At 35.1% G+C, this 27770-nt stretch overlaps 1 protein-coding gene across 3 annotated transcripts in view; it reads left to right on the forward strand.

The window, feature by feature from the left end:
* The window catches only part of LOC140782517 (uncharacterized), a 47170-nt gene extending 24920 nt beyond the window's left edge, over positions 1 to 22250 (forward strand). Inside the window, exons 6-11 of one of the 3 annotated variants that reach the window (XR_012107891.1) lie at positions 852 to 936; positions 1033 to 1128; positions 11190 to 11374; positions 11541 to 11629; positions 21684 to 21761; positions 21829 to 22250. Coding sequence is in view for 2 of the 3 variants with exons in the window: in XM_073129128.1 (XP_072985229.1) it covers positions 852 to 936; positions 1033 to 1128; positions 11190 to 11374; positions 11541 to 11629; positions 21662 to 21761; positions 21829 to 21888 (615 nt within the window). In the remaining variant the exon portion in view is untranslated. Of the gene's footprint in view, positions 1 to 851; positions 937 to 1032; positions 1129 to 11189; positions 11375 to 11540; positions 11630 to 21661; positions 21762 to 21828 lie in introns of all 3 variants that reach the window. The other 2 variants (XM_073129128.1, XM_073129129.1) reach the window with 2 other exon arrangements.
* Positions 22251 to 27770: the final 5520 nt, after the last annotated feature.

Consider the following 27770-nt stretch of genomic DNA (forward strand, 5'->3'; position numbering starts at 1 on the left):
CTCCGACTTTCATCCACTTTTCTAAAGATGTCTTCTAATCTAGCCATCCGATTTGTGAGAAATTAGATTCATTAGAAAGATATTTTCTAGGGCTACAATTTCTCAAAATTTCATATCGATCCAGCCTTGCATTGGTGCACATCCCACGATCCCGGTGTACACTGCTTCTAGGAGTTCGAGACCCTCCTTATCGTTAGCCAGGCTTGGTGTAAATGCTTCCAAACCATATAAGTGAAACCTTTTCATTGTCCTATGCCAATTCGGGTGCAACCCTTTGTCAGGACGCATCCTGTCAGCTTCTGATTAATAGTTGATGCACTCCGGTTAGCATGGGAGTAGTTCAGGACCTTGATAAATAATTGAAAAGTTTTGGAATTTTTTTTTTCAAATTGATTTGCAGACCTCTCTTATCATCCTGGGACATCATGGACCCCCTCTTTCCCCTTGGTTTTCTACAAGGACCCTAAAAATGTAGTATACATCCTTGATGTGTAGATGATGCTCATCACCACTTTGATGAGTATGATTAGGGCACTAGAAAAGTGTTTGAATAGAAGAAATGAAGGGTTAACTTTAGCATTGATTTCTATATTTGTAGACTACAAGCCTAGAACTATAGGGATGAATGGCATTGCAGTTATTTTTTATAGGACAGCATGAATATGCATAGAGTTCCCATTAGATGCTCTCCAGAGACAGTTTGGGGTTTTGGAAGAGGGGAATTTGTGTATTAATGCAGATTTGGATAGTCATATAACACGGGGCTCCTAAATTTTGCATCATATCACTAGTAAGTTCATGTAATAATATTAACAATCTATGGAATGATTGTCTAACTCTTCTTGTGATAGTATCTTATTGCTGCAGATATTACTCGAGGTTATCTACATAAATCATTATCAGCTACACTGGAGTTCATACTTGAAGGCAATAAAAGTAAAGATGGCTTATTTTCTCATTTTATTTATTTCTTTGCACTGCTTACATTCAAAAGCGCAATAATAAAACATCTATTACTAATTCTTATTCCAGCCAGTCTTGTGAGTGCGCCCAATCTGCCGGAATTGGTCAGCTTTTATATTACCCAGGACACACAGAAGCATCAAATGATGCCAGAATTACTTACAGGTTCTCCTTGGATTCTTTTTCTCCTAGAGATAGTGATTGATCCTTGGTGATATATCCTGGAAATCGTGGCTACTTGGATATTTCTATCACTTCAACTTGATAATTTTTCCTCGACAATGTGTTATCCCTTCTACTTATTTAAGAAAGAAATTGTAAGTCCTTATTCACATCAAGAAAATAGGTGAAATAGGAATAACAAATAGAAATTGTTATTACTAAAATTTGGATTTATTCTAGGAACAACTATTCATATGTTTATTTGTATTTTGGATTAAGAGTGTAATAATTATGTTTGATGTAATATAAAATAAAAGTAAAGAAGAAAATTACTGAAATACCTTTTAATTTGATTTAAGGTAGATTGATGGAATAGATGATAAATAAATTAATAAATTTTATGTATGTAATGCTTAGAAGTTACTTATGAAATGCTAAGCTAGGATATTATATATGCAATGCTAGGCTAAGACATTACGAATGCAATCTAAGGATATATATATGCAATCTAAGGAGATAGAAATGCAATGTAATGTTAAAGAAACTCCTCGTTGAATTTAGTTGCGACGATCGTAGTCTCTTCCACGTGTGCTTGTTCATCTATAGTCCATCGAGACCTTGTGTTCACCATTGATGAAGCTTCAAAGTGATCCGAGGTTCAACCTGGCTCTGATACCAAATTGATACGATCTCCTTTCAAAAATGTTTGATCCGTCTTGTAGTCAGTTCTGGGAAGAAATTTGCATGAGACTTTCAAGAGATTTTTCGGCAGATCTAGCTGTTGATTGACTTGAAATTTTCTTGATTTCGGAGAAAGCTTTGGTGACACTTATTGACCACTCAAATTCACCTTTCTTGAGGCATTCAGTTATTAGAGCCATAGTGGTACTAAACCCTCTGATGAACTGACGATAGAAGGTAGCGAGCCTATGAAAACTTCTCACATCTCTTATGGTATGGGGTTTCGGCCATTCATTAATAGTTTTGACCTTATCAGGCTCAGCAGACACTCCTTCGGATGAAACAATGAAACCCAAGAAAAAAAACTTTGTTTGTCAGAAAGGTATATTTCTCAGGGTTTGCATACAAGTTGCTCTTTCCTCAAAACAACGTAGACTAGACTTGACAAAGATGATTGTGCGAAGAACAAATGTAGAGCGACGTAGAACTTGGGAGGAGGGACATCCATAAACTGGGATCCTTTGCTTTGATACCAAAATGATGCAAAACGTGGAGAAGAGAGAGATGGGGTAGGAAACTAAGGAAGAAAGGAATGGGTTTTCACACCTCCACCCTAAAAATAGTTTCACACCAAGATTCTCAAAAGAGCAAACTCAAATAATTTTTTATTAACCTCAAAAGGAAATATATCGGACCTATATATAGACCTACAATGGAATTAAACAAAAGGCACTCTACATAGGAAATAAACAAAAGACACCCTAACTAAATAAAAGTAATAATCAAATTTCTATGGGGGGAATCATCAACTGTCGGTGCCTCCTGCGTTGGTATATACGCCATTAAGTTCTATTAGTGATGTTCGCATCACAATGTGCCGCAAATGGATTCAATCTGACCGAGTCATATCGGAGAACTAGAATGAAGTATCATAGTAGTGTGACAGCATATGGAAGTCTAATAAATTTTAGATGTTGAACATTTTAATAATTTTTTTGTGTTCAATGTAGCACAGATACTTCTAATTTTAAGTTTAATAATTGAGATGATTTATGATGTAAGACAACTTAGGAGTTGAGTTGGACCTAATGTGTACGAATCAAATGCACATACAATTAAATATGCTACAAACCTACGTTATGCAGAGATAAGAACCTAAAGCCATATGGATGCAAATTATATGATATAGATGTGGAAAGTAAATAAAATTAAACAATAAAAACTAAGATAATATTCCAAATAAATCATAACAATTACTATGGTCCTTTTGAGAGCTGTCTTAATAGTGGTCTATGTATGTCCCTTTTTTTTTGAAGATATCTATTGGTCCAATATTTTTAAACTCTGATATAACATTAAGAGTTCTATGGGTAGAACTATTGCTCCTATATATTCTTTCTCCTTATATATGAATTAATTAAAATCTCTAAAAACTATCACTATTTTTTTCTCATCTTTTTTTTCCTCTTTATACATATTTCTCTTTCTTATCTGCCTCTTATCATCTTCTTCACTTTGGTTTTTAATATCACTAATGTCTATAAGTTTATGCATCAATTATTCATGAACCATTGACTTTTTTTGCTATACAGATTGTTTATCCTTCATTTTACCTATTAGATGAGCCAATATCTATTTTCTAACTTTTATGATCATTGAGTGCAACTTGCTACGTCTCCTTGCTTTCTAGCCAAATATTCATTTAAATGGCTAATATTGCCACTCATTTTCTTTTCACACTAGTTGTATTTAACATATCTTTTATATTACTCGAGAGTGCTATAATGTTGCCACTTGATCGATATTGTATGTGTCACGACCCGAGATCGGAATCATGGTCGGTTATGCACTTCAATATAGTTGAGATACATGAAGCTTACTAACACTTCTTAAGTGTATAATGGCAAGAATAAATAAATGAAGATCTGCTTTATTAAATTTAAACTAATTGCAATGAACATAAAACAATGTTATTATTTGAGTCTCTAAACAAAATAAGTTAACATTTAATCTAAAGCATAAAATCCAAAATAGCGAAAAGGTAAATAGGGTTTAATTTATAGATTAAAAAAATCCAAATCTAATTTGATTCGGATTCGGCGAGATCTCCACTGCGCCTCATCGCGTGCCAAGAGAGGGGAGGGGTTGCACGTGCACCCTGTAAGAACCAGAGAAAAAAATGAAAAAATGAAAAATTAATTAGGGGTTGAGAGAGGAGGGTGCACGTGCTTTGCACGTGTAGCCCCTCCCTTCTCCAGCATGCGATGAGGCACAACAGATCAGCCGAATCCAAATCTGTTTCAGATTTGGATCTCTCCCTATAAATAAAAAACCATAATTCTCTCCTCTCTCCTCAACTCCCCCAGCCTCATTTTCCCTTTCTTTCTTCTTCTCCTTCGTTTCCTTCTTCCTTACCGTCGGAATCGCGACGTGGGTTCGGCCCGTCGGAGTATCGCCGGAGGAAATTGGGACCATCACACTCCTCCCCGGTGGTGATTTTTAGTACGTGAGCTAGAGATTTGATTAGGTTTGGTAAGAAAGGCAAGTTGAGTCCCCACTTTATTGGACCTTTTGAGGTGTTAGAGCGCATTGGAGAGGTGGCATACAAAATAGCATTGCTACCTAGGTTATCTAAAGTATATAATGTCTTCCATGTATCTATGTTGAGAAAGTATGTGCCTAGTGCAGACTATGTGATCGACTTCGAGCCTTTGGAGATCCGAGAAAATCTATCTTATGAGGAGCAACCTGTGAAAATTCTAGAGACTCAGCAATGCTATTTGCTTGTCACGATCCAAAATAGGAATCATGACCGGCCATGCATCTCAATATGCTTGAGATATACGAAGCCTTAATAATACTTTCTACGAGTACAATGACAATTAAATAAATAAAATGAATATCTGCTTTATTAAAATTTAAAACTAATTGCAATAAAGATAAAATAATATTATTATTTTTGAGTCTTTAAGGAAATTAATAAATCTTCTAATCCGAAGCATAAAATCCAAAAGAGCGGAAAAGTAAATAGGTGAATCCTAAGTGGAGGTAGAGTCCGGGCACATCTCGCTCAGTCGCCTTGCTGACTATTACCTGAGATAGATAAATAAATACAAAAAAAAAAATCCATGAGCCAACAACTATAGCTCAGTGAGTGGAATCCACTCGAAAACTAAATAAATTCTAAATTATATTAATGCTGAATAAGATTAAACTAAAAACAACAATATCCATGACAATTTGCGATAAGCATGCTTTTTAAAATAATAAAAATGATAACAATAAAGAGTCACAACTTGTAACCTTGCACAGTTTCAACGTATTAATATCTTTTCAATATTTATACTGTCATATGTCTCAATGGGTCTAAACTCTGTGGATCCACATCAACTAGAAGTCACATCGAGATGACGCTCGGGACTTTTCTTCATAGCTGATCCTGTTAGGGTCATCAGATGGTATCACTATGTGATCAACACATTCTGTCTTTTTCACTAACCGTTGAGAGAAGTTAGAGTCACCTAGGAATTTATCATTCATCCTAGGACTGTTCCCTAACCCCGCCAGAATCACCTAAGAAAGTCACCGTAGTGATCTGATTTAGGACTTTCCCATGGACTTCTAGATAGACTTGAATTATCACGAAAAAATCGCAAGTGATTTATACCGGGACTGTTCTTTAAGTCATACCAATACTAGTCTCGTTTTTTTTTCACAAATCTCAATATTTGCACAAAGTATAGTAATGCACCCAATATAATGATTAAATGCACACAGAAAATATAATAATTAATTTTTGCACGTATGGATGAAAATAATAATTTTGCATACAGAAAATTTAAATGGTCCGACAAAAGTACAAAATATAATAAAATAAATATGTGAGTGAACCCACTCACCTGAGTCTAGGTAAGATAACCGAAATCTCAAATCTCTAGCTCACGTACTAAAAATCACCACCTAATACAAGAAGAGAAGCAATCCATGAGCAAGGTGGACCCACCTTGGGGGTGCTGTATCAAGGTGAGGTGAATATACATAACCAAGAACTGCTGATATGACTAGAAACATAAAACCTGTATGTGTGATCATGTTTGGTCCAAAGAGGAAAAAGGTTGACGAATTGACTCCAAAATGGCTGCAAGATGTACTTGGCCACCAATGAGTGGTCCACTCCACTGTACTTGTACCAGCGTCGCTACGCCGTGGTGCCCAATGTATCCCATCTGCTACGATTTCCAATTAGAACCAAACCAAATCTATGATCTCCACAACAACAACAGCAGCAGCAGCAGCTTCGAGATTTGGGCGGAGATCGACGCGAGTAAAGGAAGAGGACGGCGAGTTTTCTCTCCGACGCCAAACCACGGACGAGAGAGAGAGGGACGATCACGACTGGACGAAGGACTGAAGTCAGGCACAAGAATCGATTATATCTACGACAATGCTTGGTATTATATATCCAACATATATTCCTGTAAAATATTGGTCGAGTATTAAATAACCAACTTTAGAAAGTTGGCAGGTAACCTTCACTCTAATTAATTCCCGACGATTATAATTGTTTATTTATTATTAGCTTGGCTTGATGGCTTTTTACTATAGTTTATAGGTTCCAAGAAGCAGATCGATGACATGACAATTTGGAGTGTAATGATTTGAAATCTAAATTGAGTAATTTATTATGTGTTACAGAATATAACAATTAGTGAATGCTTGCAAGTTTAAGAGAAATTAAAAAAAAAAACTTAAATACGAGAAAACCCGACTAAATAAATCCTTAATCAAAGTAATATAATATATAGAATAATAAATATGGTACACTAAGAATGCATTACCTCCCTTTCGTGCAGGTTTTCCATGACTAAAGAATTCCCAAGGTACGATGTCCCCTAGCACTTCCAATCTCTATGATGAGCATGATCACATAAAGAGAGTTATTTTGATGTTTTATCTCGTTGATGCTAAGGAAAGCAAAGAATGATTTTATTATTATTATTTTTTTCTGATTCTGACAATAGTTGTAAGAACTAGAAAAAATAATTTAATTAGGGGTTAAGAGAGGAGGGTGCATGTGCTCTGCACGTGCAGCCCCTCCCCTCTCCCTCTCCGGCATGCGACGAGGCGAAACAGATCGGCCGAATCCAATTCTGTTTCAGATTTGGATCTCTCCCTATAAATAAAAAAACCCTAATTCTCTTCTCTCTCCTTAACTCCCCCCCCCCCCCCAAGCCTCCTTTTCCCTTTCCTTCTTCCTTACCGTCGAAATCGCGACGTGGGTTCGGCCTGTCGGAGCATCGCCGAAGGAAATTGGGACCATCACACTCCTCCCTGGTGGTGATTTTTAGTATGTGAGCTAGAGATTTGAGATTTCGGTTGTCTTGCCTAGACTTAGGTGAGTGGGTTCACTCACATTTTTATTTTATTATATTTTGTACCTTTGTCAAACCATGTAAATTTTCTGTATGCAAATTTATTATTTCATCCGTACGTGCAAAAATTTAATTGTTACATTTTCTGTATGCATTTAATCATTATACTCAGTGCATCACCATACTTTGTGCAAATATTGAAAATTGTGAAAAAAAAATGAGACTAGTATTGGTACGACTTAGAGAACAGTCCCGGTATAAATCACTTGCGATTTTTTGTGGTGACTCAAGTCTATCTGAAAATTTAAGGGAAAGTCCTAAATTAGATCACTACGGTGACTTTCTTAGGTGATTCTGGCGGGGTTAGGGAACAGTCCTAGGATGAATGATAAATTCCTAGGTGACTCTAACTTTTCTCAACGGTTAGTGAAAAAGACAGAATGTGTTGATCACATAGTGATACCATGTGATGACCCTAACCGGATCAGCTATGAAGAAAAGTCCCGAGCATCATCTCGATGTGACTTCTAGTTGATGTGGATCCACAAGGTTTAGACCTATTGAGACATATGACAGTATAAATATTGAAAAGATGTTAATACGTTGAAACTGTGCAAGGTTACAAGTTGTGACTCTTTATTGTTATCAGTTTTATTATTTTAAAGAGCATTCTTATCGTAAATTGTCATGGATATTGTTGCTTTTAGTTTAATCTTATTCAGTATTAATACAATTTAGAATTTATTTAGTTTTCAAGTGGATTCCACTCACTGAGCTATAGTTGTTGGCTCATGGATTCTTTTTTTTTTGTATTTATTTATCTATCTCAGCTAATAGTCAGCGGGGCGACTGAGCGAGATTTACTCGGACTCCACCTCCACTTAGGATTGACCTATTTACTTTTCTGCTCTTTTGGATTTTATGGTTTAGAATAGAAGATTTATTTATTTCGTTTAGAGGCTCAAAAATAATAATATTGTTTTATGTTTATTGCAATTAGTTTTAAAATTTAATAAAGCATATCTTTATTTTATTTATTTATTTTGCCATCGTACATGTAGAAAGTATTAATAAGGCTTCGTGTATCTCAAGCATATTAAGATGCATGGCCGGTTATGATTCCTATTTCGGGTCGTGACACACCCTCCTCTCTCAACCTATTTTTTTTTTTTGTTCTCACAGTATGACTTCTCTGTTAGTGCCATTTTAATTTCGATATAATTGAACCTAAGCAAGTAAACAAAGATCAAAATGAAGGATAAAATAATTTAAAATTTTAAAAAATGAAATTCTCTCTTGCTACCGTAAGGAATTTTTTTTCTTTTTGATTCTTTTTTCTTCTTTCTTCCTTCTCTCCCTTCTCTTTCCTGCTCTCTTTCTCTCTCTTTTGCTCCCTCTCTGAAACTCTTTATTGCCGAACTGGGTGTACTTGGATCGGTTTGCATGCTTGTTGCCCAATGGTTGGATAGTGTAGAAATTGATGTGCTCTTGAATGGAGATTAGGGAATGGAAATTGAAGATGAGATAAGGAGGAAAGAAGGGTGTTAGAAGCTGGTCGAGAATCTTGCCAACAAAAGAAGGTAGCTCTATTGGAGGTAGGGAGATTTATGACCAGCGGCCAAGGGAAGAAAAGAAGAGATCGAGCGTGACAAGCCTCAGCCAATTAATCCTTTATTAGTGCTTACCGAACATACAAGCCATAATACTCTATTTATAGAGTAAAACAAAAGTCTTAAACAAACTAATAAACTTAGCTAAACCAGTTTCTTTTATCTTTCTCGAGATATTTCTTCATTCTGCTATCGATAGAATTTGAATCTGAAGAAATTTTGAATATAAAAGTTATAAATCATGATGTCATCAATCTTATTCAAGTAGTTTCATAATATCAGACATCCAATGAATATCTTTAAAATATTTTTCCAAAATTGCACAGATTAAGCTAATTAAATAAATTTCGATATAAATACTAAAACTCTGACTAAATCATATAAGTAGAATAATTAAGATAATTAGACTCGATCGATTGAGTCCAATCTCTCTATGATGTGATCCGACTAACCCGGTTCACATTAATTCACCATGATTCCGTTCTCAAGGTGTTGGATGGTGATTTTCAAACCTTATGTAGTTGCTACATCAATTGTGCATCCTCTTTGTTTTGGCCATGCTCTTCCTCTATTTGGTTCTCCATATTGCCCTCGGGATTATCCTTGGTCGCCTTCTCTATTAGCATAATGACAGGTGACTATACTTGGATGGGTGGAATAGCGGTGGGTGGAGGTGCCGTTGGTGGGGGAACTTGTGGTTCCGGCTATCTATGGTTTGTGTAGCGGAACAATTGAGGAGTTCCATGAGTGCCTTACTTCTCTATTGGGATGCCTCAATTCTCTATCGGGACGTCTCTATCCATTCCAAAATCTGGTTGTTGTCTTGTTGTTGTGATGTAGATGATTGCTTGTTGGCCATCGTTCACAGCTAAGGACAAACTTGCTCTAATACCAATTGATATGAACCAACCTAGGGGTACTCAAGCTTTAGTACCAATTGATATGAATCTGCGTAGATGGTACTCGAGCTTTGATGCCAAATTAAATATGAACCGACCTAGGGATACTCGAGCTCTAATACTAATTTGTTACGACCCGGCTTAATTTGATTCGTAATAATTCTAGATAAATTTAAACACGAAACTTTTGTGAAATATTTCGGAAGTTCCACCCATCGGATGTTGTTGTAGCTTTGGAAGAGAGATTTACAAAGAATCCAATATCTTGAGATTTGGATGGCTAGATTTAAAGATATCGCCAAATTAGTGGACAAAGGTCGAAGAGATAGACCTGCTGTATAAAGATCTGAACTGGATCTATTTAGATCGGTTTGCACGCTTATTGCCCTTAGTAGCTGGATTAGTGCAGAAATTGGTATGCTCTTGGATGGAGATTAGGAAATAGAGATTGAAGAGGAGATAATGAGGGAAGAAGAGGGTTAAAAGACGGTCAAGAACCTTGCTAACAGAAGAAAGTGGCTTGCTTGGAGATGGAGAGAGTTGTGATCAGCAGCCAAGACAAGAAGAGAGGAGATAGGGGGCGACAAGCCTTAGCCAATTGATCCTTCATTAATTCCTGCCTAAAAGACAAGCCATAAGGTCCTATCTATAGAGAATAAAACAGAAAAATCCTAAATAAACTAATAAATTTAGCTAAACCAGTTTTTTTTATCTTTCTCGAAATATTTCTTTGTTCTGTTGTCGATAGAGTCTGAATCTAAAAAGCTTTGAATATGAAAGTTGTAGATCATGATGTCATCAATTTTATCTAAATAGTTTCATAATATTCGGACATCTGATTGATATCTTTTGAATATTTTTCTAAAACTATATAGAATTTAAGGTCTTGTTTACTTCGAGTTTAGGAAACACTAATAAGAGAGAGAGAGAGAAGAGAGAGAAAAGAGATTAGGTATTGCTCGATCCCAGGCCCAATACCAATCTGTTTTGGCCAATCTGACTCGAGATCGGCCAAAATTGGCTTCCATGCTTTTAAGTGTTCCATGTAATATCGCAGAATGTAATTCTTTTTTTTTGCCACTATTTCTCAGAATCAACCATGAAGAAAGAAGAAATGAATATACCGAAGGATGTAAAATTAGATTTCCATGAGATACTCGTGGTTGTTTGTGCATTATTTATTTAGTTATCATTTTGCTAACTCTGTGAGACATGTAAATGACTAATTCTGTCTATGAGGAAGGTAAGGCTTTCCCTTGCATCCTAGAGGTCAGGATTCAAGTATTAGAAATGACGTCTTCAGAAATGGAGGTTTGGCAGGGTACTTCCCTCCCTGGGCCTATGTAGGCAGGAGCCTCGTGCATTGGGATGCTCCTTTTCTGTTCTCTCTTTCCCTCACTAATACATTATTAAGGAGATGAAATGATAAATCAGATTTGAGCTTATGAATCTTCTGTTCTCTCTCTTTCATCACCTATTCAAGTTGTTATTTTGTTCAACAGGTCATTTTCGCATTGTAGGAAAAATTTCAACAGTCTGTTCTTTGGCTGATCCTGTTAGTGGTGAATTGACTGTTGAAGCTTCTGCAGTTCCTATACGATCCATCGACATCCAGTTACTTCGTTCAGAATCTGTTCTTTCTGGAGAACGGATTATTACTGACACCTCAGTGATACAAACCACCCAGGCAAGAAACATGCATCCTTTTCTTTTTTTGGACAGAAGAAATATGCATCATTGTCGGACATGCATCATTTTTTTTTTTTGTTTTCTGGATAGAAGAAATTTGAATCATTGTTGGAGGTGTTTTTGACTTTAGGTTCTCTATACTAACCATTATCTCGATATATCAGATAGCAGATGGAGATGTACAAAGGTTCATGGCTTTGCCAATTTATGTCATACTTCCACGTTTGTTGGTGTGTCCTACTCTTTTAGCTGGGTAAGCTTTTAACTAGATTGGGTACTGCATTGTACATTTCAACTAGTGTGCACCATTCTCAGAAGATAATTCTCTCCTTGTCATATGCAATTTTTTTTTGCTTTAAGTATACTTGGTAGCCACTTATGACTTGAATTTAAGTGATGAAAGCTTCAGACTAAGTTCTTAAATATAATTTCAGTTGATGTGAGTTTTAAATTGCAGGCTTATCATTCTGTTCTGAAAACAATTTATGTCCATACAGTTATAATAACAGCATTTCCGTGGTATATATGGTTACATATTGGAAGTCTTCATGGAGATGAACTTTCCCTGCTATGAGGTTACATTGGTGACCAGGGGTGGCAATTGTAACAGACCGGACCCAAACTGGTATCTGGTTCAGTTGGGTGCACCCGCCAGGACAGTTCAGTCTCTTTAGGCATTAGGCATAGTTGTCTTTAATTTACATTCCTAATTATAATAAAGGCTAAGTTTATTAGACAGTTGGTTGGGTTGAATGGGTCGGGTTACCGACCCGCTAAAGGTAGCTGCTATATCATGTGGCGTGCATCTCATTTGGAGGGAAAGAATGAATCAAACTATTTTCTTGTATTAAGAGTAGTTGTTTACGTGAATACCACCAACCCTCCCTCAACCCAATCACTGAGCTCTTCCACCACCTTCCACACCCACACATGGCCATCCTCTCAAGCTTTTGAGAGCCATCCCCACGCAAGTATAGGAAAGGTTAGACCTTTCGAGACAGACTGTAACAACAATTAGGTCAAGTTCAGGTCGGGTCAGCTTTAGCCTAACCTGAACACAACCCAATTATTAAACGGTTCAAATTTGTCGGATACGAACACAACTCGATTATGAAATGGGTAGCATGATACGAACCATATAACTCATTTAATAAATGGGTCATGTATATGTAATACGGTAACACAATAACACGACACAGTTAACACGATTAAAAAATTTATACAACATAACTAAAAATTTAATTCGACACAAAAATAATACTTTATGCACAAAAAATTAATAAAAAAATGACTCAAAAAAATATTAATTAAATAGATATTGTGCCAATCTCAAGGCCACTAACCACCACCTAAGTAATTAACTTTAATTATAAGTAATAAATCCAATTTTCAGTCTAACAATAGCCCCATCACAAATACAACATATTTTAAAGTTATATTCTACTACAAACTTCAAATAGTTTGAAGAAAAGTAAACAACAACATCGCTTCAAGCCTCTGATTGTTCACATATCATAACCCAACACTAATGTTAACTCCTACAAAATCATGTACGTATTGTAATTCAACCTACAACAAAGGATAAAGACAAGATAAATACTAAGCCAAATTTTCTTGCACAGATAAATAAATAATCAAAAACAAGAAAAGAAGGGACATACAAATATATATGCCTAGAGTACAACATATATGATGAAGTGATATTATCTTCCCAAACCTTAGATCTGGCAATACAAAGCTGAAAATTATCTCCAGTCAAGGAGTACCACATTCAACAACAGTTACTGTAGTCAAAAGCTATGAAGAATTGCAACAAATATGAACATTAGCGTTCAAATCCTTCTCAAGTTTTATAGCACAAAAGAATATATATTACAATATTAACTAGATGTTCCTTGCAAAAAATTTGTTATCCAGTATTTTCAATTGTTACATGTTGAAGGTAATCCAATTACGAAAGATAGCAATTTTTCTAGCTAAAAAACAGAAGAGCAAAACATAGACAGGCAAAAAAATGGAGTTAATAAACAAACTAACCAGATGACACACATTAGGTTCGAAATTTGCTTTGATATCGAAAACCTATATTCTTGTTCTTCATGTTAATACTGAACTTCGCCAAATATCAGCTCATCTTTCCTTGTGCCCAACATAGTTACGACCTGCAATTTGAAAATGTAGGAAGTTAGATAGATATAGAAATAAATATTGTATGCTATGAAAAAAATGACTTTCCAAAATAAACAAAAAGGGATCAATAACTTTCCAAATAATAAAATAGTATCGACGACTACATCGGTGGATGTAAGTAGTGATGACAAACTTGTGGTTTGTCTAGTCGTCCTTAATAGAGATCTACAACCACGCCCGCCCCAATCCCAAACCCAAACCCACAAACCCAAAAAGGAAAACATTAATAAACAAAGAAATCGAGAGCAAAGAATCGATTAATAATGCTGAAAAGTTAAACTAAAGAAAAAAAACAAAGAAACAAACCTCAAACTTTCTTGCCACGATTGAAGTAGAGATCGAGACCCATCCTTCGTGACTTGAAAACCTGAACCACATAAACATCGCGCAAACCTATTCAAAGGAAGATGCATCATCCTCTGAAGTGTTTGTAGGAAGAAGGGCGGATGCCGTGCGAGGAGCAAGATGTCATCCAAAGATGCCACCGAGGAGCAAGATGTCATCCAAAGATGCCACCGGAGGATGTCATTAGAAGAAAGGAAGAAAGAGTGGCAAGAGGGAGAAAGATTGGAGAGAGGAAGAATGAAAGAGCACGGCGGCTGTGAAAATGAACTAGGGCTTAAGAAATATTACTAATAGGAATTTATTTATATTTGGGTTATCGAGTTGGCGGGTTGACTCGACCTGACCCCACCCATATGATTAGGGTCAAGTCAGGTCAAATGGGTCAGTGGTATAAACTCGAACACGACGATTATTAATCGGGTTAGGCAGGTTGGCCCATTTACAAGTCGATCCCGATTAGACTAAACCTAAACCTATTTAAAAGTCTGGTTATCGAGTCAAGTCAAATTTTGCCACCCCTAATTGGTGTAACAGATCCCTATATATTATAATCCTTCATTCCAATCACTAGGCATTAAATGCTCTATTTAGAAAGAAACTAAAACCTTCAAAATCATGTACTCTGAAAATTTCATAGGAGATAGAGATATCTAGTTCGACTAGGTTTAGACATAAGGAAAAGTTCTAGTCCAGACTCAAAAGTAGACAAATCAAATCCGAATTGGTTTAGGGAAATTGAGTCCTACTAGATTTAGAAAAACTAATTAATAATCATATTTAGAGAATCAAAGCCAAATAGGACTAGAAAACAAAAAGCTGGTACAAACCAACCTAGCCGAGAGTCACCACTATTAGGTCCAAGAGTTCAAATGCTTGGAAGGGCGTATGAATGCCCTCGTCCAAGAGCAGAAGACCCCCTTGGGCATTCGAACGCCCAATGACATTCCTTTCGAACTTGATTTCGTTACACTTTTTTTGTATTAGGACTTTTTAATAACTTTAGGATATGGGTAAGCCTATAAATAGGTGTATAGGTGGTTCCTTTTAATTATGCATTGACTATTTTGAGAGTTATTGGTCTCTATCTTCTTCTCTCTCGTTTGACTAACTCTAAGTTTTGGCTAATGTAACTTTCATCTAGGAATGCCATTGTTGCCTTCCTCCTCGACTGATTGCCCTTATGTCTCTAAGGAATGATTGAACTTCTCCTTCCTCTCTTCTTCCGTTCTCCCAAGTTATCTACACCTACCACCCTACACCAAATTGCACCACCATCACCATCGTCACCCTACCTTGTCAAGATCCTCCATTATCTTGACCACCAATCCATAATCCACCTATTAGATTCGTTCCTCCACACTAAATCTATCATCTATCGAAACCCTAATGCGATACTACTATTGAATCTCAATAACCAATTCAAGAATCATCTTAATTTTGAAGGTTCGTGATAACACCAACTTTCTCAATGAGAGTCAGAATTCAATTCCGTCTGAAGATTTGGACTCGTAGCAGTCATGGGACTAGGAAGATGTTTGCATTAGTAATTAGTAGTATCTGAGCTAGTCGAACCAACTTGCAGCTTCATTTATGGTGAACACAAGATCTCAAAAGCATATGGAAAAAATGATGCGCATTGATGGTGATACGGCTGCCATGAATCTAGATCCAATCAGTGGAAGATTGGAGGATAGTCTGATAACCCCAAGCCATACTAATACCCTCCCACGGCGATGGAATCCATGATGCGATAGATGCTAATCATATCACAAAGAAATGTGGAGGCTCTACACTTAATTGCACTTGAACTTTCTTGTAATGACCCCACACGACACGGGCACATGCACACCCACACGCCCACATGGCACATGCGGTGCACGTAACATGATGGACAGAGCTATCACACACTAGATACACCTGTGCTCACATTATTCATCTCAAGATAAATCATGCTATCATCTGAATAAACATGTTAGTATATTAATATTTAAATCCACATAAATCATCTTGGATTACTACATAATCTAGCAAGACCCACATCTAGGCCACAACAAATTATTAAGATACAACTAATACAATACCATCCAACCTGTATAATATTTTCTATTATAGAAAACACGATATAATATAATGGAATACAAAAATATACATCGGTAGAACTCAATTTCTGAATAAGCTACCTTTTATATTATTTTACATCTAACTTGCTTTATCTTTGCTCTAAAATGTCTCTTTACGATATCTCAAATTGCTATCAGGTGCTTCATATATGGAGGGTTAGAAAAGATAAATAAAGAGAGTTATATAAGATCATATGCACAAGATCCATCTCTAATCATTTCTAGATCATCTACGTACTCATGCTTAAGAGCAACCTAACAAATAAATAATAAAAATATGCTTAATTGTAATCGTTTTATATAAAATTATATACTCATACTGGCGGCCAAAACAGTGTGCATATATATAAACATATAATATATCTTAATTTGAGAAAAGTGGGTTGGGGTAAGACTACGCACAGACTGATAAGAAGACACAACATACGAATCCTCACATCCGTCAACCAAGCATCAACTCCTCGCTAGTAAGGTCCATGGGGTCTTAAACAAGGGGCTCGAGATCTTAAAATGTTTAGGTAATATAAAGTTAGTCGTTTTTCTGATCATAATATGTTCGAGTAAAATATGATAATTAATTAGATTCATATGATAAATTTAATTATGATAATATTAATATGATATTAACATAATTTATATTTATGTAATAAGAATCATAGTTTGCTAATTATAGAGTAGTATATAATAATTAATCTTTTTTGTATACAACAAACAACGGCCATATATATGATTTTGTAAAAATATAATTATAAACATAGTCTCATTAATAATTATTTTGTGATTCTTACTCTTGTTTAATTAATTATATCTGAAAAAGTCATTATCTTATTACATAAAAATAATATGTAAGTATTTCATTTTATTCAAAATAGTAGACAATAATAAGATGCTAAAAAAATTATATAACATATAAACATAAATATAAGATTATTATCAATACAACTTTATGTATTAATCTAATAAAAAATGGCTAAACTATAAATACATTTATATGCCAATATTTATAATTATAACTAATCAATTATTATACTAAAAATACTTAGCTAATAATTATACTAGTGAGTGTAAATTATCAAAATAATTAACTATCTAAAATAAACTAATTTACCTAAACTTTAGAAAATAAATTACATAATTAACAGAAAATAAAAAAAGGGAGAAACCTTTTGTTATAGTGTTGGGCTCAACCCAGCACTGTCTACTGCAGGGAAGAAAGAAGAATAGAAGAAGAAGAAGAAGAAGAAGAAGAAGAAGAAGGAGAATAAAGGAATGGAGGAACCGGGCCGAGTGGAAAGGGCTCGGCCGCTGTTGGCAAGTCGGCGACCATTCTCTTGCTAGCAGCTTGGTTCTGACGAACTCGAGAGACAGCAAGAGAGAGAGAGAGAGAGCCAAAAGGGAGAGGGAGACTTTGAGGGTGAGGTAGGGAAGAGAGAGAGAGAGAGAGAGATGTAGAGGGAGAGGCAGTGGAGAGTGTTGCGGTAATTACAACGGCAAAACCCTAATCTCAACCTAATGCCAAAAAAATTCTTTTTTTATATATTATTATTATTATTATTTCATTATTATTATTATTATTTGTTATTTACTGTTTTATTTTTATTTTTATTTTATTTTATTGTTAGGTCTAGGTTCTTACATTTTTCTTTCCCCTTTATACAAATTTTGATTTCGAAATTTAAATTATATTGGTATAATCAAATAAACTATTGTCTAGTTTCACTTCTTTTTTCTTTTTTTCATGTATTAGTATTATTACTATTTCATTACCATCATTATTATTATTTGTTATTTATTTATTTATTTATTTATTTTTATTATTATTTTATTTTATTGTTAGGTTTGAGTTATTACATATCCAATCTTGCTACACTGCAAACGAGGCCTTCAATGCCAATTTTGACGATTCTAGCCCTATCACTGGCCTCTTAAAGCTCTCAAATGCCTCCAAACTATAATTTAGGGCTCTTGCTGCCATGCCTAGGTATGGCTAGGGCAGCAAATGTTGGCCTTCAAGAACTGATCAATGGCGAGCAAGAAAACTAGGTCAATTTCGAGAATTTTGAAGAAGATTATTATTAGCCTAAGGAACTGGACCTTGAACCACATCGAGTTGATGTTGAAAAGATGAGAAATCACCAAATAATGGGGCCACGACCACCCTAGGTCAGACCAAAAAGTGTTGCTTACAAGGTTTAATCTAGAAGGTTAAGCTCTACATTGGTATCAAACCACTAGCGCGCACCAAAACTTGGATTAGTGGGATATCTTTAGTGTGGGCCTCACTAAATGGTTTTTGGCGATGGGCTATGAGGATTTCGATGCTCCTCACTAATGGTTTAGCGAACCATCATGCTTGCATATCAAAAATAGTTCAATAGAAATAGTGCTCATTATTTTCATTTCGGGGCTGTAGAGTGAAATACAAGCAGACGTACAAGCGCTTCGACCACAAACCATAGAGGAGATTTATGAAGATGCAATACTCATGGAAAAGAAGCATAGAGGACTCTAAAGACAGACGCAAGAGTGTTGGACCCAGTCGAGATGATTACTTAGTTTAGCCAAACCGGTGACGAATAACTTTTTAGGTAGACCGAAGGTGGCTGCTGTTGGTTTTGGACTGAGATCACCTCTTCAGATCTCAACTGATGTAAAAGGATGGGCTAGACCTGCTGTGCAAACTCTTTAACACTTGCCTAGGTGGACGAGAGATGAGACAAAGATCTATGTTTAGATGTGATGAGCATTTCACACCGGGACACCAATGTGAGAAAGCAACGAGAAGTGCAACATTGATTGATGGACATGAGGAGGCAGAGGAGGATGTTCTTGCTGCTAAGGAAGAAGAGGAGAAACCATATGAGACAATGGAAGGGTACATAGAAGAAGTGCAAGTTGAAATTCCTAGTGACGTGTACTTAGGAATCGCTGCACCAAAGACACTTCGAGTGGACGGACTGGTCAAGAATCATTTCGTACATATCCTCATCAATTCGAAGAGCAGACATAACTTCTTAGATGAGAGATTAGTGAAATTGGGTTGAAAGTGCAACCTACTACCAAGATCGAAGTAGCAATCGGCGATGGCACAAGCACAAAGCCAACTAATCCTTCATTAATGCATTCATCCTAAAATACAAGCCATAAGGCCCTATTTACAGAGATTAAATAAAAAACAAACGAATAAGTTTAACTAAACTAGTCTTCTTTATCTTTCTTGGATTATTTCTTCATTTATCTGCAAGTAGAGTCTGAATCTAGAAAACATTAAATATAGAAGTTGTAGGTCATAAGGTCACTGATCTTACTAGTTGATTTCATAATATTCGAACATCTGAGAAATATCTTCTAATTAATTTTGAAAATGTGCAGAGTTGGATTTAACCAATTAAATACAATTTTAATTTACTAAGAGACTATAACTAAACTATAAAACCAGATAAGATAAATATGCTCAACCCATTGAGCTCAATATCTCTATGATGTAATTCGAGCTAACATAGTTTGCCTCATTGGAAGTGCATTCGAATGCCCCATCTTGAAAGCTAATGACCCCCTTAGGCATTCAAATGCCCCTAGACCTGTTTGAACACCCAATGACAAATTCTTTTAGAACTTGACTTTTTCACTATTTTTTTTTTCTTTTTTTTTTGCATTAGGACTCTTAATAACTTTAGGACGTCGATGGGGCGTCATAGTGTGTCACGCCCCGATTTTGAGAACATAATGGCCGAGAATCTCTAAGATAAAATTCGAAGAAAATACAAAAGCCCAAACAATAATTAGATCTTAAAAGTAGATTGACACATCGGAAATGTACTCATGATATGATCACCCTCGAGGTGCAATCCTAGATAGATTTGCAAAGAACTTTCGAGAGATCTTTTAGTTGATCTAGCCATTGGATTAACATGAAATTAATATGTTGTAGTTCTGAAAAAGAGAGACAAGGGGAATTTAAATTGGCTTGAAGTTTTGGGGAATTTAAGCTTTTATTTTTTTACAAAATGTGTAATGAAGGAGAATTTAGATTGCACTATGATTGGGTGGCTATTGGGTACAACCACATTTTTATGCTATATATGAAGCTAAGAACAGCCTTGTAGATACTTAGCTCACTTTGATAGGCTTTCTACGGAATATTCATATAAATTAAACATTTTTTCTCAAAACCAACCAATTGTTTATAACAGTCATCCCTAAAGAAACTATTCTTCTACATTGAGATCATTATGTTTCACGCCTACTATATCTAAGCTATAGCTAACTTACAGTCATTTCAGTATTTATAAGTCATCCCTAAAGGAACTCTTCTTCTACATTGAAATCATGTTTCACGCCTACTATATCTAAGCTATAGCTAACTTACAGTCATTTCAGTAGTTATGGAGTGGATTTAGAAATTATAGAATGGTGGAAATGCAATACAATCAGGTTTCTTACTCTTTCTACAATGGCACATGAGATTCAATATGTTCCTTTATCCACTATAGTTTTTCAATCCATGTTTAGAATGGGTGGATATATCCATTTCTTTGCAGGTTCATAAACAATCTAAATTTTTCAGCCATTGAAGCCCTCTTTGATAATGTTTATAATCTGTTTATTTTAAATTTTTTCCATGTCACAAAAATGACCTTTGCAAATGGCTTATATGTGGTGGATTGGATTGACATCAATCTGGTTTGGATAAGACATCAATCTGGTTTGGATTGACTTATTTGCATTTATACTCCCCAAATAGAAAAAGTATCACAGACCCTCTGACCTATCATAATCTGCATATGAGTTACATTATTGACAGAAAAGTTGATTTTAGATTTTACAAAATGGAGATTGATAGAGATTGGCGGAGAATGGGAGAAAGAAGAGAAATTAGAAGCAATACTACTATAGAACTTGGGATTGGGTTGGAATTGGGAGAGAAGAAGTGTGGAAAACGGGAGGCAGAGAGAAGTAAAAAGAATTTAGGAGTCTGCTAGAGTTTGAGAGGAAAGACAATAATAGAATCATAGATGTCACAATTAGAGTTGAATATAAAATTTCATCAATTTTTTCTCAAAATATTTAGAATGATGGATCACCTATAAAAGTGGCGAAAGTAAAAGGACTAACAGCACTAAAGCATGTTAGTACCAAGAGAAGACTTGCATCAACAGAAGATTTTGAAAACTCTTAATTTTCAGCATCTTCCCACTCTGCTTCCTTAATGCCACCATATATTAAAAAATGGCTACATTTAACTCATCTGCATATAGAATCCTTAATGCACATTGTGTCCATATAAAAATGAAGTACAATTAGCTCAGTTCTTATACTGAAATTCCTCATGATGAGTTTGTGTTGCCATCCATGGACATAAGAGGAGATCAACTGTGGGTACATGGCCTTGAAGTTGTATCTGTTTTTAAAGTAAATGTACTCATATTGCCCATATATTTTTCCATACTGTAGCCTATTCCAGCTCCAGTAGATACCATCTCAGGCACTTAATAGGCACTTGCAATAACCTTCCTAGATGTGGCTTGCGGTCTTTAGTCATATATTTATTTGAACACCACATTTCTGTTTGTAATTTACCCTTTTCTTAACAAAATATGCTTATTGAAACTGTAAACCTATATATGCAGCCCTTTTTCGATCGAATTTCAGGTTTCCGTAGTAATCAGCTTCCAGTCTGAATTGTCCAAATTGTATCCAGGATCTGATCGTAGAACTCCGAGGCCATGGGTAAGTACTTACTTATCTATTTTTCTCCTTTATAATCTGATATATTTTGTTACCTCTTATTTTTCAGTTGGCTATTGAAACTCTACCTCTTATAATACTCCGAATACAGCGAGGTAGTTCTGCTTAGTTCCAGAAGTGGCTCCAATATGTCCAATATTCTTAGACTATAGATCATCATCTACACAATCGGAGATCCTTTTTTTTCCTGGACCGAGAGAAAGTGGGCTTAGTTCATCTATATTTATTGAATTAGAGGGGAGAGGAATACAAGAGTGTCTTTCCCTTGCAAGGAAAGAGCCAAAGAGAAATTCAAAGCTAACAGAGGAAGAGGGGAAACAGGATCACCATTGCTGCCAGAGGCCCTTATATTATCTTATGTATATGCTTGACAAGATTCTTGTTTTAAGGTTTGATAAGATGTTTGATCAATTGTACCTATTACTTTAGTCACATGTATCCTAATCCAAATTCTCACTATTTCTTTTTTTATGCTTTACGCTTGCCAAAATTTTGAAGAGCAGGGCAGTCGCATTTCAATAGTGAAATCATACATTATCGTTGTAACAGCTTGCAACCTCATTGACTTGCGTAAATAATTTTAGCGTGTAATGCCTGAGAAAAGTACTGAGCAGAGAATCTTGGAGAAACAGGAGTTACAAAGGCTCATTTCCGATGACTTCTTTAGACTCAACCCAAATCGTTTCTCAGGCGCAAACTTTCTTTTCTATTGCACAGCAAAAAGAGGAAAAATATAAAATTGGGTTATTTGCACTGCAAATTCACTTAATTTTTTATTTTTAATTTGGCGAGGTAAGGTCTTTTTCAATTTCTCTTGCATTTTAAGTTTTTTTCTTTCAATTTTGCCTTTTCAGTCATTTATTATAGGGGTATTTGCATCGAAAACCTACCTGGTTTTCGATTTGGCGAGGCAGAGTAATTTTTTGTTTCTCTTGTACTAGAGGTTTTTTTTTCTTACTTTTCTTTCAATTTTATTATTTCTATCATTTAGTGCATCATTAAATGTTGACATGACTAATAAGAGAAAAATGACCTGCACTCATCTTTTTCTTCATCTTTTTTATTTTCTACTTCATATGTTGTTAGTAATTCTTCTTCTTTATCATCATCTTCTTCTTCTACTGCTCCTTTTTTTATCTCTTAATTTTTCCTTTTTTTATACAAATCTCTAATCGCTATTTAATTAATAAAATAAAAGACTAATTAGAGATGGTTTAAATTGTGAATTTTTGTTAGAATTTTATACTTAATCTATGAATTTTGTACTTAAATTATAAATTTTTCATTTCGTTGTAGATATATTTTGAATCTAAAGAAACTCCGAATAAAAAAGTTTTAGATCATAATGTTATAAATTTTATTTAATTGGTTTCATAATATTTGGACTTCAAATAATTATCTTGTGAATGTTTTTTTTTAATTGTGCGTAATTGAAATTTCATAGTTTAAGTATGAAATTGTACTTAAAGTATGAATTTCGTATTTAAACTATAAAATTCTAATTCTGCATAATTTTAGCAAAATATTCAGAAGATATGCATCTAACATCTAAAAAATATGAAACTAATTGGATAAAATATGTGACATTATGATTTAGAACTTTTGTATTTGGAGTTTTTTCATATTTGAAATTTATCTACAGTGAAATAAAGAATGGAGTTCAGTCATGAAGGCCAACCGATCCAGCTACTAGTCGCATCAAGCAAGGAAACCAAGGGAGCATTAGAGGGGTTGCTGAAACCCGGGTGCCGCGGGTTCCTCATGCAACTCATGCAACTCATTGAAGGGGCCAAGGACGTGGATGATCCAACGCACTTACCCCGCTGACTTAAAAGCTATTTTGCAGGAATTTAAAGATGTATTCCAGCAGCCACATGGATTGCCACACAAGACCATCGCATTAAGATCATGCCCAAGGTGGGTCCAGCATATGTGAGACCATACCGTTCCCTTCATCCAAAAGAGGCTATAATAAAGATGGTCCAAGAAATGTTGTCCAACAAGGTGATAAGACCATGTCGAAGTGCTTATTCTTCACCAGTCTTGCTCGTGCGAAAGAAAAACGAATTGTGGCAGTTTTATGTGGACTATCAAGCTCTCAATTCCATCACTGTCAAAGACCGATATTCCATACCGGTGATCGAAGAGTTGTTGGATGAATTGGCGGGTGTATGTTACTTCTCAAAGCTAAATTTGAGAGCAGGGTACCATCAAATCAGAGTAGAATCATCCGATGTGCACAAGATGGCGTTTAGAACTCATGATAGGCACTACGAGTTTCTCGTTATGCTCTTTGGTCTTACTAATGCTCCTGCCAACTTTCAAAGCTTAATGAATGATATCTTTAGGCCTCATTTAAGGCAATATGTGCTGATATTCTTTGATGATATATTGGTATACAGTTGCACATGGGAGGAGCATTTGCAACATCTTCAGAACATACTTGGCCTATTGCGGCTACACAAATTGAAGGCCAAGGACTCCAAGTGTTCATGGGGGTAGAAAAAGGATCGACCACCTAGGCCATATCATTTATAAAGATGGCGTGGAATATAATACCCCCGCCCGGCACGGGCACGTGCACACCCCCGCCCAAATAAATTATACTATTAACCAAATAAACCTGTTAACATATGAATATTCAAGTCCATAATAATATACACTAGACCACTACATAATCTAGCAGAACCCACATACGCCACATCAAACCATCAAGATACAATTAAAATAACTAATACAAGAGTACACTATGATTCGACCTATATTATACAAGTCATCGTCTAATACAAAAGAGTACAAATATCGAATACTGGTACAACTCAATTCCTATATAAACTATCATCTATACCATCTCGCATCTATAGCTAATATCATTATCGTTCTAAAATATTTTCTCAAGATATCTCAAGTCGCTATCATGTACCACATATCTGAGAGGGTTAGAAAAGAAATAAAGAGAGTCATGAGCAAAACGTTTAGTGAATAGACCTTACTCCGAATCAGTGATGTCAAACATAGAGTAAATCATATACCGAATAATATGAATGAAAAAGAGTATCATATCATGAATGAGTCTATGAATGTATCCTCAATAATATATAAATAAAAAGTAGATAACATGTCATAATTGATAAAAGTATATAATCCTCGATAATGAGTAAAAAAATCTCCATGTATTACTATCATCATAACTCTCTCTCAAATATGACACATGATGCATGCCGACCATGACCATACTATGATATCAAATACAACACCCGGTACTCAAGTAAGCAAATAATAATGAAATCATATGCATTTCTCAACATCTCAGTCATCAATGCCAGCTCTATATGTCATCATCATACTAGATCATTGTGCACAGTCAACACCCGGTACCCGGTCTCAACATTATGCCCGAAGGCTTAGAGCATACTCTGCCATCCAAAAGGAGTATCTCAAATATAACCATACTCTGCCATCCACTAAGGGTATCAACATCCATCTAGATCGGGCACCCTTCTAGTTGATAGAAATCATCCACATATGCCTTAGCGAACAGCATGTGTCCGAACGTCTACTGTGCACACAGACTAACGACCTCGGATGTAAGGCCACAGGATTGTAACTATGTCGAGCGATCAATCATCCACCAAGCACGTCCTAGCCCTTACGCCCACTCGGGTATCCTCACGCTTTCTATCAACTATCCTATCAATCACATTTCATGCTTTCCTTCTAAATGACAAATCATATGCATATTTCTAGTACGATAACAAGTCAATGCATAATAGGAATTTAAGTGGAATAGGAATCAATATAAAAATGTTGCAATATAGTCTCCAACTATGTAGTTAACACATGCATACTCATGCTACAGATCAACTGGACATAACATTATAATAGTATAATCATCTCTTATCATCTCTATATATCACCAATGTACTCATATCCCAGATCAGCCTAATCAAATGCAAGATAAAATATGTTCGACTGTAATCATCTCTAGATAAAGTCATATAATAATGCTGGAGGCCAAAAACATACATGTACACAATATATAATATAACCTAATTTGAGAAAGGCGTCTAGAAGATAAGGCTACTCACTTCTGATTAGAAGACCCAAATCACGTATCCCTCATATCCGTTAATTAAACATCAACTCATCGATAAGGTCCATGGGGTCTCAAATAAGGGGTTCAATATCTGAAAATATTCAAATAGCATGAAGTTAGTCGTTTATTTAATTAGAACTAATTCAAGTAAAATATAAAAGGTTTAGAATTACTTCTTTTTATTTTTGATTACATAATTAGATCTATATTATAGATAGGATTCAAACGCTATAATTATATTATTATCGTAAAATGCTAGTTATAACATAAGGAGAAAGGTTTGTTTCTTTTTATTTAAAATATTCTAAATATAAAATTATAAAATAAAAGCTAAATAATTATAAATAAGATATAAGTATAGACAAGATCTATTTTATGATAAATTTTATAATTCTTACTCTATCTTGATTAATCAGAAGTTATATAGTATTTACTTAATTATGCAAAAATAATTAATTAATTAATAAGACTAGTATCTTATTCTACACACGATAGTATATAATAAATTGTTAAGATAATGCATATATTATGAATATCAGTACATAAATCTAATAATTCTAATTTACAACACTATCTATTAATCTAATAGAAATATAGATACATAATTAAATAAATATAAGTATTACCTATATTTATGCATAATAGTTTAGAACCTAGTTAATCATTAATTATACTAATTATAATTAATAATCATCATGTTGAAGAATATACATATTATTAAAATAATTAATGTCTATATAAGTGTAACAACCCAATCTTTAAAAAAAAAAAGAAAAAAAAATTAATTATGGGCACGATGCGACCGACCACACTGTGGCCGGCCTCATGAGCAGCTTGCATGGTGGGGCACCACGCGCCTGCGGCTAGTTGGCCGCGGTGAGCCCCGGCGCTGCCACTACTCCTCCTCCACTGCTTCTCTCTCTCTCGGTCACCCTCTCACTCTACTCTCTCTCTCTATACCGACACCTTCCCTGGAGCCGCCACCGGTGAGACCTCTCACTGCTCCTCTCTTTCCTTCTCTCTTTCTCTCTCTCTCTCTCTCTCGCCTGAGGTTGGGCTCGTTGGAGCCGAGCCGCCGGCGAGAGGCCGGCCGCTAGCTAGCCAGTAGCAGCCGGTGCCCTCCCCACCGGCCCGGGTCCGCAACCTCCTCCCTCACCTCCTCTCTTTCTTCTCTTCCTCGTCTTCTTCTTCTCCTTCTTTCTTTCTTTCTTTCTTTCTTTCTTTTTCTCCTTCTTCCTCAGCTCCTTCTCTTTCTTTCTGCATAGTGTTGGGCTCGGCCCAACACTGTAGCAGACAGTGGTGGGCTGAGCCCAGCACTTATGGCAGATGTAATTAATTTATTAATTAATTATTTTATTTATATTATTTATTTAGGTATTTTTCTTCTTAATTAATGCAAATAGATTATTTAGATATTAACTATTTTAATAATATTATATATTCTTCAATATAATTTTATTAACGATAATGATTAATTAGGTATAAATATAGGTAATACTTATATTTATTTATTTATTTATTTATTTATATTATCTATTAGATTAATAGATAGATTTGTAAATTATAATTATTAGATTTATATTCTAATACCTCATCATATATATTTTAAGTATTTCTATTAATTTTATGATTATTCTACAACAAATAAAATACTAAGCTTATTTAGTTATTTATTTATTATTTTATCGAGTAAAGACTGCATTGTCCCAAATTAATCAAGATAGTGTATAAATTATAAAATTAATTATAATTAGACCTTGTCTATACTTATTTAGCCTTTTATTTTATTTTATTTTATTTTATTTTATTTTATTTTATTTTATTTTATAATTATATATTTAGAAATACTCTCATATAAAAGGAAATAGGCCTCTTCTCCTTATGTTATAACTAAC

Source organism: Typha latifolia, chromosome 2 (genome assembly GCF_019914945.1).
Source record: "Typha latifolia isolate L0001 chromosome 2, TyphaL0001v2, whole genome shotgun sequence".
Classification (NCBI taxonomy): Eukaryota; Viridiplantae; Streptophyta; class Magnoliopsida; order Poales; family Typhaceae; genus Typha; species Typha latifolia.